The 15,757-nt window shown below is 42.0% G+C and overlaps 1 protein-coding gene across 1 annotated transcript in view; it reads right to left on the reverse strand.

Moving 5' to 3' along the window:
* Positions 1–15,757, reverse strand: part of Slc18a1 (solute carrier family 18 member A1) — a 50,368-nt gene that overhangs the window by 24,339 nt on the left and 10,272 nt on the right. Inside the window, exons 2-9 of the mRNA XM_021171026.1 lie at positions 13,992–14,066; positions 11,801–12,071; positions 10,309–10,663; positions 9,041–9,099; positions 5,150–5,233; positions 4,153–4,245; positions 2,545–2,634; positions 2,284–2,327 (exon numbers count right to left, since the gene is read on the reverse strand). Of these exons, the coding sequence (XP_021026685.1) occupies positions 2,284–2,327; positions 2,545–2,634; positions 4,153–4,245; positions 5,150–5,233; positions 9,041–9,099; positions 10,309–10,663; positions 11,801–11,924 (849 nt within the window). The 5' untranslated portion in view covers positions 11,925–12,071; positions 13,992–14,066. The remainder of the gene's footprint in view (positions 1–2,283; positions 2,328–2,544; positions 2,635–4,152; positions 4,246–5,149; positions 5,234–9,040; positions 9,100–10,308; positions 10,664–11,800; positions 12,072–13,991; positions 14,067–15,757) is intronic.

Raw genomic sequence — 15,757 nt, forward strand, 5'->3', positions numbered from 1 at the left:
GAGAAGGAGAAGGAGAAGGAGAAGGAGAAGGAGAAGAAGAAGAAGAAGAAGAAGAAGAAGAAGAAGAAGAAGAAGAAGAAGAAGAAGAAGAAGAGAGAAAGAAAAGAAGAAGAAGAAGAGAGAAAGAAAAGAAGAAGAAGAAGAAGAGAGAAAGAAAAGAAGAAGAAGAAGAAGAAGAAGAAGAAGAAGAAGAAGAAGAAGAAGAAGAAGAAGAAGAAGAAGAGGAAATGAAATGGTATATGGCAGGCTTTAGAGGGAGGAAAGGGAAGGGGAAAATGATTTATCTATATTATAATCTCAAAAATAAAAGAAATAATTTTAAGCCCTGTTAAACAAACAAAAAAACAAAACAAGTGAGAACTAAGTGTTCCCACTCATGGCTATAAACCTACAACTTGGGGAAGCTGAGTCAGGAGGATTAGCATTGAGTTCAATACCAGACAGATCTACAGTATGGGGCCCTGATTCACAAGAATCAAGAATAAATAAGTAAACCAGGAAAAGAAGAAAACAATGTAGAGGGCAAAGTGCAGGTCCAAAGGCTTGCAAATGCCCGTGCTGTGGCAGCTTTTCCCACTGTGAGGTAAGTCCTGGGGGTGGAGGCACTTCCTTATCCTTTGACCCTTTCTTCTCCACTCCTCCTGGGGCTGCATAGCACACACTAACTGCACTGGCCTGCCTTGCTTTGTTCTGCTGCATTCTAAAGATTTTCCTCACTACCCTTCTCTCTGCTGCTGTCTAGGGGGTGGGGCTGATTCTCCCCTTTGCACTCTTTATCTCGGTTAACTCTGCTGGCCTGGGTTTGCTTTGCTTTTAGGTATAGCTTCCTTCTCTCTTCTCTTCTCTTCTCTTCTCTTCTCTTCTCTTCTCTTCTCTTCTCTTCTCTTCTCTTCTCTTCTCTTCTCTTCTCTTCTCTTCTCTTCCTGTTTTTAGCTTCTGAATCTCGTTTGATTCCTAGTCTTCCTGGATTCTTTTTGCCGCGTGGCTGGTCACCTGGTCACCCTTGTTATTCAGCCCATTCCCACGCCTCTTCCCTCACCTCACCACCACCCTCTCCCTGTGACACTACAGTCTGCCTTGTTTGAACTCTCTCCCCTGTTTAATGAGGGCAATTGCTCTCATTTTTGTCTATACATTTCTTATTTCAGCCTTTTTAACTATCATTAATTCCAGGATTTTAAATTTTCATCTTCTGGAGACTTCTTTGTTTTCCTTCAGTTCTTCTTTGTCCTTGGCTTAAAGAGGACATTTCAGAATCCGGCACTTTGGTAGCCCCTGCTATCCTAGAGCTCAGGAGGTAGAGGAAGGAAGGACAGGAGTTCAAGGTCATCCTCTGCCTCTGCTGCATAGTGAGTTAACAGCCAGTCTGGGCTACAGGAAACTGGGTCTCTGACTCTGGTTTGGTCATACTCGGTTTCCTAGTCCTTGGAAAAATCATGTCTTTTGCCTTATTTTGCTGACACTTTTTAGAGGCAAACAGTGAGGTGAACACATCCAGTCTCTGGATGTCTTTCTTCACTGCTTTAGTTTCTTTTTCTAAGTTTTTCTTCCTATCTCAAGGGAAACTTCTTTCTAGTCTTCCCATTGCCCCTCAGGCCCCAGTACCATATCCACAGTATGTCCTTTCTATCAGCTTTATACAGGATCCTACCTCCATGCTCTCTGTATATAGACTCTCCTCCAGCTCAGACACACCCTTTCTTTCCCAATGGTGTCCATTTCTTCTCTACCTCTGTTGTTCTAATCCCTTCTCCTTTGACTTCAGGCAGTTCACCCATACTGAGAGGACCTGGCCCAGGAATGGTAGACACATTCCTTCCTTCTCCAGCTGAAACCACTGCTTCTGTCACAGGAAAAATGCTTGCACCCCAGTACCTCCCTAATCAGTGCTTACACCCTGGGCAACTCCTCCCTCGATACTGTGCCCATCCCCCTCATAATACAGCCATCTTTTGCTTGGAGTCAGATAAGCACCAGCTCTGGTATTTATTGACTATGACTGAATGGTGTTCAACTGGGGATGCTCTTAGAGCAGGTTGTTGGGAGGTCTCTGTCACCTTCTTCATCATTTAGAAAATGGTGCTTTTTTTTTTTTTTTCGAGAAACGGTTCTTTCTACAGCTATATTTCCATCTTTGTCCAATACCAAGGCAGACTCCTTTGCTACCCTAAGTATAGGCCTGCCTGGAATCTAAATCTGGAGTTCACTTTTCCTGACTTCTCCTTTCTCCTGGGCTCAGCCATGCTATTTATCCCAGAATGATGGAGTTTCATGATCACTTACCTCAGGAGACACTTTTGAAGGCCATAGGATGCAAAACTGGAGAACTGAGAAAAAAGGGAAATGGGAACAGCTCTGTTTATTCACTGGTTATCTGGGATTCTACTAATGGCCCCGTAGCTACCACCTTGACTTCCTCAGTTTCTTTCTTTTTTCCTAGAATGGAGCAGTCCTTGCCCCATCTAAGCATGTCAAGGCAGACAATATGGCATAATGCACTTCCAACCTGAGCTGAGCTGTCTGGAGGTACCAGCATTGACCTACCTCCATCCAGAAGTGCCAGGAAGGCCAAGATGAGGAATGGTGAGGACTTGCCCACAAATTCATACATCACACTTCCAAAAGGTGCTCCCACTAAAAGGAAAGGCAGCACAGACACCTGCAGTGAGACCCTTCCACATCACCTGCTGAGCCTTTGCTGAAGGCTTTGGGGACTAAGCTTTACTGAGGCTGGGGTCTAAGGGGTCAAGGATATTCAGTCTCTGTCCTCAAGGACAAAGACCTTTCTAGTAAATACAATTTAGTAGGGCAGGGGCAGGGAGGTGATATGACAAGTCATTGAAATGTGGCAAAATACTCAGCAGTAAATGGTCTTGTGCACAAAATACTGTTACACTAGTGAACTGATTCAGGATGGCCATGTGGTCGCAAACGCTTTGCCATGTCTATTGCACCTGGGACAATGTGAAGGAGCAGGTCTGAAGTGTCTAAAAGTGGGTGAAGGCTGATGTGAATGGAACATGAGTATTTTGAGGGGAAATGTGGAGATTAAAATGGTTGAGGCAACATTAATCAAGGGCTCTAGATGTCCAGATGAGGCATCTACTGGGCCTTGTTGATTATTGAGAAACATGATACTTTTTAGCAGAGAAGAAACACCACCTGTTGTAGGCTCTAAAAAGATTCTTTGGGTGGTATGTACCATGAAGGAAGGAGAGGGTGTGAAAGAGAACCAGTAGGAGGCTAGTGCCATGTTCTAACCAAGAAAGAGGAAAAAGCTGACCTTGAAGGGGCTCTAAGGGATGAAATATGCTCATTCTTCCAATAGTGACTGTGATGAGGTAGTCTGATATGACACACATCGGATGGTGGATATCAATATAGCTACTAACAAAGAACAAGGCTTTCTTCCCTTTCTTTTCTACATTGGTGGCTGGGAGGGCACAGGTCAGAGAAGAAAGAGACTTGGGGCCTCCCTCAGCAATCTTGTAAACTCCCTGAGTGCAAAACATCCTTGAAAGCTGTAATCTCCATGCCATCTGTGCCAGCAATGTGCTTGGCCTTGGAGAGTGCTCAGCAAAAGGAAAGCTTGTTCAATTAGTTAACATGAAGTCAAGGAAAACATAAGTCTGTTGTTTGGAGATGGGGCTTCTGAGTATAGAAAATCTGAGTCTTTATTCTTGGCTCTCAAATTACTTTTGATAGCTCCTAAACTCTTATTCTTATCTTTCCCTGGGGACAACCATTTATCCTTCACAAATTGGTAATGAGGATTAAAAGAGATTACTTCTGTGAAATCAGCAGGGACTCTGGCAAAAGACCAGCTCTCCTGTGGAAAGCACCAGCCTTGTATGAAAGTAGAGGTGATGGGGGCAGTGGTCACTAATGTGAGCACATTCACTCTCTCGGACAGATTGGCCTTCAGGATGGCCCCAGGTCCTCCTGCATTTTGTAACTTCTTATGGAGAAAGAAATGTCACCTTTCCCTAGTGATAGTTCTGAAGGAGTGAACACAGTTGGGGGCCAGGGAGGCACAGAAAACACTTGTCTTCCACCACAGGAAGTACCTGCCTCCTGGAGCCATCTTTACAGAGAGCAGAGTGTGCAATGCCTCATCTCCTGAGCTCAGGCCTTTGTCTAGCTGCTACTTACCCAGAAGTCCCAAAGCCAGGCCCCCCAAAGCAATTCCCATGGCTCTTCCTCTCTCACAGTTGTCCGTATAGACACTGGCCAGCATCCCAAGTCCTGGATAGAAAATAACAGTTAGAGTTGGCATATGGGAAGTTACTGAACGCTTCCCACAGTCCTTGGTAATATCTTGAGTGATGGTTTTTATTGGATATTTCATTTGAGGGATTTTATAAGACTTAGCTCATGGTATATCACAAATACCGATCTCCACAGTTGCCTCTCCGTGCTCCCCTACATACAGCTTGTTACTTTGGTGCTGACGTTGTTAATATTGTTAAAAATGAGAAGCCTTCAAGGAAGGGTAGTATAATAATACTATTGTCTAGTTATTTCATGTTTCATAGGGTTTTATCATTCCCTTACACACCTCCCTTGCATGAGGAGGTCACAGACCAGGAGGTCAGAGAAAGGAAGACATATGAGTGGACAACTGTATTCAGTATGGTGCTCAAAGAGGAATGTGAAAACACTAGGTACACGGGAGAGAGCATGGACTGGCAATATCTGGCAAGTAGACAGACCATCAGGCCATTCAGCTGTGTGAGTGGCATAACACAGCAGCCTCCTGGGATACTGTGACATTTTTGTTTATCAATACTTAGAAAACTCCAGTGACATTAATGACATAATCCCTATTAAATTAAAAGCAATGCAAAGGAAGGGCCATGGAGAGGCAGTAGATAAAACCCTGAGCTTTGGCTTATTCTTACTTGAGCTGGCTGCACCTGAGTAACATCAGAAGTTAATCTAAGCCAGAAATTTATGGGCCCTGCCCAGAAGTCTACAATCAGTTCATTCCTGGATCACAATGGCTACCTCCATCGATGGCATTCTCCTTACTCTCTTCATGTAAATTCTATATAGTACCTAAAGTAGTGGTAAAAGTAGTGGTAAGAGGGGAGTGAGTGTGTGTGGGTGTGGGTGTGGGTGTGTGTGCATGTGTGTGTTACACTATTACCTGCAACAGATGAAAATGAAGATCCAATGCCTTGGAGAGTTCGGGCCACAAATAGCAGGGCATAGGTGCCAGAGAAAGCAAACACTAAGAAAGAAAGAGGGGTTCCTTAGATATTAGTAGGCTGTTTGGGCTCCTGTAAATCGCCTCCCATTCACCCATCTGTAAGTAACCCTAGTTCAAGGGTAGCAGGGGGATTCCTTGGGAAGAGGAAGTATCAGTGAGAGTGAGGGTGGATAAAAGAGGGTAATTAGGAAGGAAGATGACCATGGTCAAAAATACATAATATCATGCATGAAACTCGTAACAAAACCCATTGTTAGATACTAGGTTAATTACATTAATTGTCACAGTTATATTGGTGATCAACTTAACCTAGCCCAGTTATCTGGGAAGAGATGACCTCAGTTGAGGAATTGCCTAGACCAGATTGGCCTGTGACCACGTCTATGAGCCATTTTCTTAATTATTAAACAATACAGGAGGACCCAGCCCAACATGGGCAAGGTTCCTAGGCAGATGGTCCAGGATGGTACAAGAAAGGTAGCTAAGCAAGTTATTAGGAGCAAGCTAGTAAGCATCATTTTTTAATATCCTCTGCATCAGTTTCTGCCTCTGGGTTCCTGCCTCAACTTTTCCCAATCATGGACTATATACTCTGTAAGCTAAACAAACCCTTTTATTCACAAAGTTCCTTTTGGAAAAAAAAAACATTATATCACAACAACAGAAAACAAAATAGGATATGAATAAAACCATTTTTTAAAAGAATGATTTTTTTTAGGCCAGAGAGAGAGCTCAGTAGGTGACAGTGCTTGCTGCCAAGCCTGCAGCATGAGTGCAATCCCTGGAAGCCTGCAGCATGAGTGCAATCCTGGGACTACATGGTGGGAGAGAACCAACTCCTGTGAGCTGTCCTCTTACCTTAATGTGCTCTGTGGCATGCATACAATAAATAAATAAATAAATAAATAAATAAATAAATAAATAGATCAAGAATTCCTTTAAGAATACAAACAACAGGGGGAGGAGGGGAAGGAGGAGGAGAAACTAGAGGAGGAGGTCAGCTCTGTTAGCAAGCTGACTCAGATTTCATGGAGGATGTCATTCCGAGCAGAGATGAGTCACTATTACATAGACCTTAAGCATACATGATGAGATGAAACCCGTCATTTCATAGAATTAACATATTTAGGGGCTGGGAAGATGGCTCCGCAGTTAAGAACATTGGCTGTTCTTCCAGAGGACTCACTTTCAATTTCCACCACCCACATGGCAGCTTACAACAGTCTAACTCCAGTTCTAGGGGATCTGACGCCTTCACACAGAAATACTTGTAAGCAAAATACCAATGCACATAAAGATAAATAAATTTAAAATTTTTTAAAGAATTAGCATTTAAATGTAGCAGTTGGGATTTATTGAATGACATTGACTGTGCTGCTCTGCTGGACTGGTGGCAGATGTGAAAAAGAAAAGGCACATGCAACTCACGGTCTTGAAGACACACCACCTACTAGTGACTAACAACAAAACTGAGAGGCAAACTAGAGAGTTCTGTCTCAAACTAAATTACAGGGTGTGGAGGTTGTGTGATAGACCCAGACAGCCCTCATCCTCAACTCCCAAACAATATCTCCAGAGGGGAAAAATAAAACCTTCTCAAGATCTCTAAACCAGACAAACTTAATCTTCCTGGCCACTCATTATAGGTGTCGCTGGTTGTGTTTTATGAGCTTAGCTGAATGAAGCCCAACATGGTGGCACCCCACTCCTCATTGTCTCCCAAACACACACATTCTTGATCCCTCCTTGTTTAAATATTTTTTTATTTTTATTTTTTGAAATAAATGAAATGCCCATTCTTGAACTTTCTAATATCTAGTAAGCTCAAATCCCACCACTTTTATGTCCTTAAACAATGGAGTGGCCAATATGTCTTGCATTACCTGAAACTTTTTTAGCTTCAGAACTGAAATTCACATTGTACAAAACCTCAATTGTGGAAAAGTCAGGTCAGTTGGTCCCACTATCAGAAAAAAACAATTATTTTCTTTTTCTTTTTTCTAAGTTAATATGGGTCATTATTTGTTACAGTAGTGATTCTCAGAGAGGGGCTCCAGAGAGGAGTGATGGGCATAAGCAACCTCTTCTTGGTTATTTTGCTTTTTTGAGACAGGGCCCCTTATAGTGTGGGCTAGCCCTGGGCTCACTAAGAGCCAAGGCTAACAATGACCTTCTAATCCCTGCTTCTAGCTCCTAAGTGCTAGGATTATAGGCCTGTGCCAGCACACCCAGTTCTTGCTCATTATTTTATTCAAACCTTAAGGCTTACACAGGCTATCCTAATGCCCAAATATATTTTCTTTTGTAGAGAATTAGGCTAACTCAATAGAACAACACTAGTGACATCATAGAAACCATAATTGTTATCTCTCACACAGTGAGGTAAATGGAAAAGCCTTTAATCTCCTGTTTCTTGGCAGAGGAGTGGGTAAGAATTTTATGCTAAATAGCTTGGGTTGCAGGTACACTTTGTGGTCTTATTTTGCAGGGTATGGTTGCAACTCCCAAGGCAATCACCTCCTCTCCACACATGGATTATATTTTACTCTTTATATGTGTTCTAGAAATTTTTTTAATGAATTACTAAGTCACATTGGATGACTATGATCTTAATTTGCTCTCTAACACAAGCTGAACTTATGGAAGACGAATGAACATTGCTAATCTGAACTTCCTAATTTTCTTTTCTTATTAGTAAATTTTTATCTTCTACAACTTCATACTTGTATACTCTGGTTCCCACCTATCACCCTCTCCCATTTCTCTCCCAATCCAACCAGTCCTTCCACCTCCCATAAATTCCTTGCCTTCATTAACTGGTTTTAGTTTTGTTTAGTGTCACACAGAGTTTGATGAGGACCTTCTCTGTGACCCCAAGTTTAGAACTAACATCAGAGCCTGGTGACTTCATTTTCTTTCATTCAGTTATAATTTCGCAAGGGTACTTCCTGTTGTCAGCTAGAAAGTCCCATCTCAAGCTCTTGTGTCCGTAAATGCAACTGTTTCTTGTTGAACTTTGCATTGGGTCAGGTCCTACTCTGGGAGGGAAGAAAAGCTGAGAGGGCAGATATGTGATAGAGAACTCAGCAATCCAAAGGGAGCAGCCGTGTGATCTGCAGCAGAGAATCAGCAGAGGAACCAATGGTGGGTCCACAGGTGCCTTCCCTACACTGAGCCCCTAAAGTGGGCTTCCCCGAGGGCTTCCCCTGTGCAATACTCAGGCTCAAACATCAAGCTCATTCACCTCGCTGTATTGATTCCACCTCCATTTTATTAGTAACATCAAGCTGATACTGGAGGAGATTTGTCATTTACTTTCTGGTTTCTGTAGCAAATTTACTTTCCTAAGGTATGACCTTTAAAGACCTTAGCTGGAAAACACCAGGCTTTTGGGACTTTTCTAGTTACTATGATCCAACATCCATTTTTGTTGTTAGTCACCCTTTGCATACCAACAAAATACTATCTCTTAAAAAAATGGAAGGCTTGCAGTAAGCTTGCTCAAGAGATTAGTTACACACACATGTTTACACACACAGTCGTGCGCACACACACACACACACACACACACACGCACGCACACACACAACCCTACCTCCCCAAGTCAATGTACATATCTCTACACAGCCCTCGTGATTTTCACTGAATTAAGAATCTGTTCTCCTCTAGGAGATGAGAATGATTGCAATTAGAGGATGTGGTTCCTGTCACTATCTCAGTCCCTCAACATCTCAGCTAGCTTGTTCTCTGGGTAACTAAATCCCGCTCTGACACTACATTTACATGATAGACTCAAAGATGCTTAGTGAAGGAAAGCAAATGACTTACTTAGTGTGGAGAGAAACATGATCATAAAGCCAACAAACATGGGGATGTGATAGCCAATCCTAAAACGGAAGTGAACAAAGAAAGAGAGCATTAAAGCAGGTATTCATATAGTTGGACAGTAAAGATGGGGTTAATGTGAAAGCATGCTTTTAATATGTGAATCCATGTCATAAATAAACAAACATGCAAATGTTTGGGCCTACCCACAGACAAGGCCCAAAGTATTCTTCCCAGAAAAGGCATCTATCAAAACCTCCGGCTCACCCTAGACAAGATTTCCCGGAAGCCAGAGCTTCCTTCACACTGCATTCAGTCCGCCCCGTGCTCTCTGGCACCCCACTGCATTCAGTCCGCCCCGTGCTCTCTGGCACCCCACTGCATTCAGTCCGCCCCGTGCTCTCCGGGATCCCACACAAGGTGTGCTCACCAACTGCCAGCTGTTCACTGCTTCTGTTCTCAGCATCAATACTCACATCACTAAGAAAATGTGAAGCCTGTAACATTTCACCTATAACCTGTTATCCTCTAGGATAACAAGTTTCCACACTGCTGTCTCCCAAGGGTACCAGAGCCTTCCTTCCTTTCTCTTCTAACCACCAGTATCAGTGGTTTTCGATCCATGGGTCACAACCCTTTAGAGGATGAGTGACCCTTTCACAGAGGTCACATATCACATATTTACATTACAATTCATAACAGTAACAAAATTACAGTTACAAAGTAGCCACGAAAATAACTTTACCGTTGGGGATCACTACAACAGGAGGAACTATATTAAAGTGTTATAGCATTAGGAAGGTTGAGAACCACTGAACTATGTAACCACTGACCTATGTGAAGCCTGGGCCTCTGTACTAAGCCTGAGTCTGTACTTTGTGGATGGGACATTTTGGTGTTTGAATAAGAATTGCCTCCACAGGCTCATATATTTCAACACTTAGTTACCAGGGAGTGGCACTTTGAAAGGATTAGAAGGATTAAGAGGTGTGGCTTTATTGGAGCAAGTATGTCACTAGGGGGTGGACTTTGAGGTTTCAAAACTCCATGCCAACTCCAGAGTCATTCTTTCCCTCTCTGCTTATCGATCAGGATGTAGTTTTCAGTCACTGATCCAGTACCAATAAGCATGCTGTCACACTTCCTGCCATGATGATACTGTACTAACCTTCTGAAACTGTAAGCAAGTCCCAAATTTAAATGTTTTGTCATAGTGTCTCTTCACAGCAATAGAGCAGTGACTAAGACAGAAAGTGTAGCTACTGAGTTACCTGTTCGTAAGAGGTCCTACAAATGGGTTAACCAGAAGTTGCATCAAAGCCTTTGAAGCAAATAGAATCCCAATCCGGACGTTTTCTTCTTCCAAGAACTCTATCCCTTGCAAGCAGTTGTTTTTAGGTACTGAGCCAGCTTCGGTGACTGGAGGAGGGATGGTACCATTTGTCCATGCTACACGAAAGGGTACATGCTCTTCTACAGTCATGGTGGTGTTGTCAAAGAAGGAGAAGGTGGTAGAGAAGGCAGGAGAGGTGAGAGCTTGCTGGGAGCTTACAGAAGGACCCCTAAGCAGAGAAGAGTTGATGTCTTTGAACTCTGTCGCATACAGGAAGGTGGGCACAATGGGCACTGAAAATCAATGGCAGAATGTGAGGAAAGTCAAGGACAGAGATTCTTTTTCTATTACTAAGTCAAAGGAATTATTCTGAGGTCCAAGTTTATGTAGAAGGAAGTGACATTATTTAAAGCCTAATGAAGATGACACCGCCCAAATCTTCCTATTCACTAAAGGACCAAATTCTATCCATTATTCAGTTAGTGTTCATGAATTTTTGTCATCCTTACTGGTTAATTTCCATCCTTACTGGTTACTTCTATAGTGTATGACCTGGGCATCAATGCTTGATACAATCTGTAATGATTTTTCACAGATGGGGGTAAAATGGGAAAAAATAGAGTAACCCAATGCACATACTTTATATATGCATATTCACTGATAGAATGTACACATTCCAGCTGAAGTACAACAAAGAGGTTCTGCCTTTTGGAAAAGAACCTACCAGGATGCATTGATGTCAAGACTTAATAATCTCTATGGAGGAGTGGAATGTGTATATGTATATTTCCCTTTAATGCAAAGATTCCGTTATTTGCAACGTCAGTGTTTGTGAGAGCTTTCTAATCATAACCTTATTGAATCACAAGAAATGAGGATTGACTATATTGTCAATAAGTCATAAGAAGCCTCTTCTATAAAGCATATATTCACGCAGGAGGGACAACATGCTAGAACTTATGCACTTCTGTAACGTAATGTAAAATTAATGAAATATTAGCCAGAACATTATGTGAGGCAATGAACTGCAAACGAGGCAGGGCTTGGTAAGGACTTGGATGTCCTATGTTTGCAAAGAAGAGGCTGGAAGAGCATCACAGAAAAATAAAGCTCACTGCCCCAGGTGACTCTAGAGTCATCAACGACCATGGAAAACAATGGTGAAAACATGACATCCTGGCTTAGGTCTTCTCTTCCTGACTGGTACTTATGAACTTGTTTTTGTTTAGAACTCTGGAGTCATTAGTCTCAAGTCTGACAGCCTTCAGACCCTTCAGCCTACAATTCCCACCAATCCTCAACAACCTCCATGCCTTTTCCAGATGAAAAAACTTAACACGTTTCTGCTCATTGATGGAATCAAACAGGGTCCATGATGCCTGCTGTGACCCAAAGCAGACACACCCACAGCACAAAAGCCCCACACGTACCCACCACAGTGAGCAGCATATTGTCCAGGAGTAGAGCCACAAACACCACCACCAACACCAGCTTCCGGGACTGCCTCCCTTCCTTCAGCAGCCGCTGAGGAGCACCCAGAACAACCTGGAACATGGCAAGGGCTGCAGGAGGCTGGGCTGGGTAGGTATTGGGATGGCGGGGGGCCTTCTCCTCCGGGTGCTTAGGAAGGCCCCTTGACAGATGTGGTCTTCTGTCACCTTTACAAGAGAAAGGGAAGTCTGTCTGGTGTAGTGAAGCTCACTGTTCAAATGAAAAGCATGAAGGGCTATAAGTAGCACACGAGTTTGAATTTTTCCTGCCTCTTTGTTCATTTCTTATATAATCTCAATAATTCACCATTTCCCACAATGCCTTCCAGAGAAGTTTTGCTGTCCAGAGATTTAGGTCTGAAATTACAACTACTGCATTAAATAGACTCTACAGATGAACAACAGCCTTCTTGTTTCTCAACTGTCAGACACCAGTCTCTCATCTGAATAGGGTAGACATCTCCTGAGCATCTGTTCTCTCTTCCATTCTAAGTTTTAGATAGTTTTTATTTTAAAATATTATTGTAAAAGACAACTTCTTGAATCAGGCATGACAGTACACACCATAATTCCAGCACTTAGGAGGTGAAGTCAGGAGAAGCATACGTTTAGGGCCTTGTCTGTACTACATAGAGATCCAGGTCACAGCTACACCACAAGACCTGGTCTCAAAAATAAAGTAAATACAAATAAAAGCACTTTTATGACTATGCAAAAAAAAGTCTTAAGTTTATCACCACTCAAAAATATTAGTGTAGAAAACTACAGTTTGCAAAAATACATGCCCCACTATCTGTCCACTGATAAGCATTAAGCAAAAACAAAACAATTTTTAAAAAAAATCAAAGACTCAGAAGCTAGAGAGATTTGTCCTGGGTCTCACAATTGATGTCACATGGAGCTAAAGATCCCAAGCTTCATAACTTGTATATTTCCACTCTATGATTTCTGCGGATGTACGATGTTAGAAGTGCTCTTGGTTTTGTAACTAAGCTATAGAACCCTGTTCAGAGAGGTGCACTGCTGTGTAATAAGCTATTAACTCTCACAATGAGTTTCCCTGGTGGACTTCTCTATCTGTAGTTTCACGTTTAGGAACCTGTATCATACATTACAATCATGTCACAGTTGCTCTTCTAACCTCAGAGAATCATAATTTCTCAGAGGATTTCATTTTTATGAGGCTTCTATTACAGTGCCAAAAATACCAATCATTTAACATTAAAGTGGTTTAGTATCATAAAATATATGATATGTACATGGTGCTGTATTCATAGCCTGACATGTGTATGTAAAAATGAAGTATGCTTCTGTGATACACTACAGCTTCGACAACGATTCTTTTCTTTGTTGGGTGGTTGTCGCCAGGGTAGAGGGCAGGTATGAGGGGACAGGGAGATGAGTGGTATTGGGGTACGAGATATAAAATTCACCAAAAAAGCAATTAAAATTTTTTAAAGAGTTTTTTTTTAAGTGTGCTTATTTTTAAGACTAGGCTCACGTTCAAGTGCTGGTGACTTATAATCATGACTTTACTCTTTACCTGGCTTATCATTTTCAAATAATTCTATGGTGAGCCAGTTTCATAATACAAGCAGTAAATAATTTTGAGTGGTTATCTCTAGGATTAAACATCAGCCTCAAATGGTAGAAGTCTCCAGGCACCAAGCTAGTATCGTCTAAGCCCAGGTCCAGAAGAATATCCTCCATGCTATAGTTCAAGGAGTAAGCTCTCAAGTGAACCAAATTCCTGGATAGCTCTGAACCAGGAATCACATATAAGTGATCTGAAACCCTCCCTTTCTTTGTATAATAAGAAATTTCAAACTACAAACTTACTTAAGACACATAAAAATCAAAGTAAGATATGACTAAAAAGAAAGCAACAAAAATGAAAAGTTGTTAAACAGAGTAAAAAAAAAGTAGAGTTAGACTAAACGAAAAATAAGACAATGTAAACATGACACAATGAACATACAACAAACAAAATAAACATAAAATAAAACAACAAAAATGGAACAAGAAATCTGTCAAGCCATTCACAGTAAACTCAACAGTCAAAACCCCCTAACAAGAAAGAGAAATTTTAAGGCAGAATTAAACTCGTCCAGAAAGAGAAGACAAATCTTACCTTACAGCTCGTCTTGATGTGAGGCACTCCGAGAGGAACTGGCAGCTGTTGGCAAGACAGCGGAGACTCTGTTCTCTGAAAGTGGATGTGCTGATGGATTTATTGCTGCCTGTTATCTAAGGACAGTGTGTGTGTGTGTGTGTGTGTGTGTGTGTGTGTGTGTGTGTGTGTGTGTGTGTGTGTATGCGTTAAATCTTTGTCCACAAAGATTTAATTGGAACCTCCAACAGGTTTCATTTAGACCCTTAGCTCTCTGCATCAGAGGCAGACAGGGCCAGGGCTGGAGAGGACAGAGGGAGTGTATTTTTCCTAAGCAAAGAGGCTCTGGGCTGTGCTGGTTTTCATCTGTGCTTATCTATCACATTACTCTTTTAACTCTTGCCTAGATCTGAATGCAAACTAGAACGTCAGATAGAACCAGGGTGCATCTCCTTCCCTTTGCTTTTTAAAGATGGATCTTGTGCTCTAATTCTTTCCTTAAAAGTAATAAACTGTGAGACATTTATATGAAGAAAAGATAAGTGCTTACTGTTCTCTAGCCATAAATCCTAATATTTAGGGCTGGGGAGATGGCCGTATAAAGACCCGAGTTTGATTCCTAGTACCCATGAAAACATTTTAAAAAGTGACAATACAAGCCTGTAATCACAGCATGGAAAGGATGGAAAGAGGCTTCCTGGGACTTTCTGGCCAGCCACTATAGGTTTAAGCAGCAACCTCTAGGTTTAGTAAGAGAGGGTCTCAAAAAATATGAAGACTAATTGAGGAAGACATCCAACATTGATTTCTGGCTTCCACACATATGTGCACACACATGTATTTGCACATGAACATGTAGAAGCACACATAAATATACACAAATCAAACATCTGTGGTCTACGTACAGGCACAGACTTTTCACTGTGTCCCCTCATCCTAATCCTACCTCAATGCTGGCACAAAATAGCCTCTTATAAATCTTTATTATAGGGTGACTGGATAGGTGGCTACAGGACAGACAGCACTAACTGAGGGATATTCAGAGGCACCATAGGTCTGTAATGCATGAAATATCTTCAGTGGGACATTGAATGTAAAGTTTACAAAGAGCTAAATAAGATGGATGAACAAGAGTAACAGAGTTCTCCTATTATAAGCTATCCTAATTATGTGAATTAACTTGGAGGATTGATTTAGGGCTAAAAAGAGGAACGAGCTTGAAAATGTAAAGCGAGAGAGAGAGAGAGGGAGAGAGAGAGAGAGAGAGAGAGAGAGAGAGAGAGAGAGAGAGAGAGAGAGAGCGCAAAGTCACTAAGGAAATGTGTCATTCCTGTGGATTCTTTGAATTTAGTAGCACAAACCAGCACACATTTGCTGTTGTACAGTTCTGGAGGTCAGAAGTCCACACAGCTGTGTCTGGGTTAAAATGAAATTATCAGCTGGGCTTTGTTCATTCTGGGGCTCTGAGTGTTGTGGGTCCACTTAAATCCAACATGTATCCCACATAACTCAAACACCAGTCCAATGCAGATGACAAAAATGTATTGTAATCAAGCCACTACTGATTGGTCAGAGCTGGAGAACAGACTCAGAAGCTTAACTGTGACCCTGAAGGGACAGTGCACATCATATTTAAGGGATAAAACCATAGAGCTAGGGGCTAGCGAGGTTTAGCATTTTCCAATCCTATTTTGACATAAAGAGTTGAACAAGGGAATTTCCATCAGTCAGGATAGGAGTTGGTCCCTGGGCCTGGGAACATGATCTGGTTTGACTGTACTAGCAAG

This window comes from Mus caroli, chromosome 8 (assembly GCF_900094665.2).
Source record: "Mus caroli chromosome 8, CAROLI_EIJ_v1.1, whole genome shotgun sequence".
Taxonomy (NCBI): domain Eukaryota; kingdom Metazoa; phylum Chordata; class Mammalia; order Rodentia; family Muridae; genus Mus; species Mus caroli.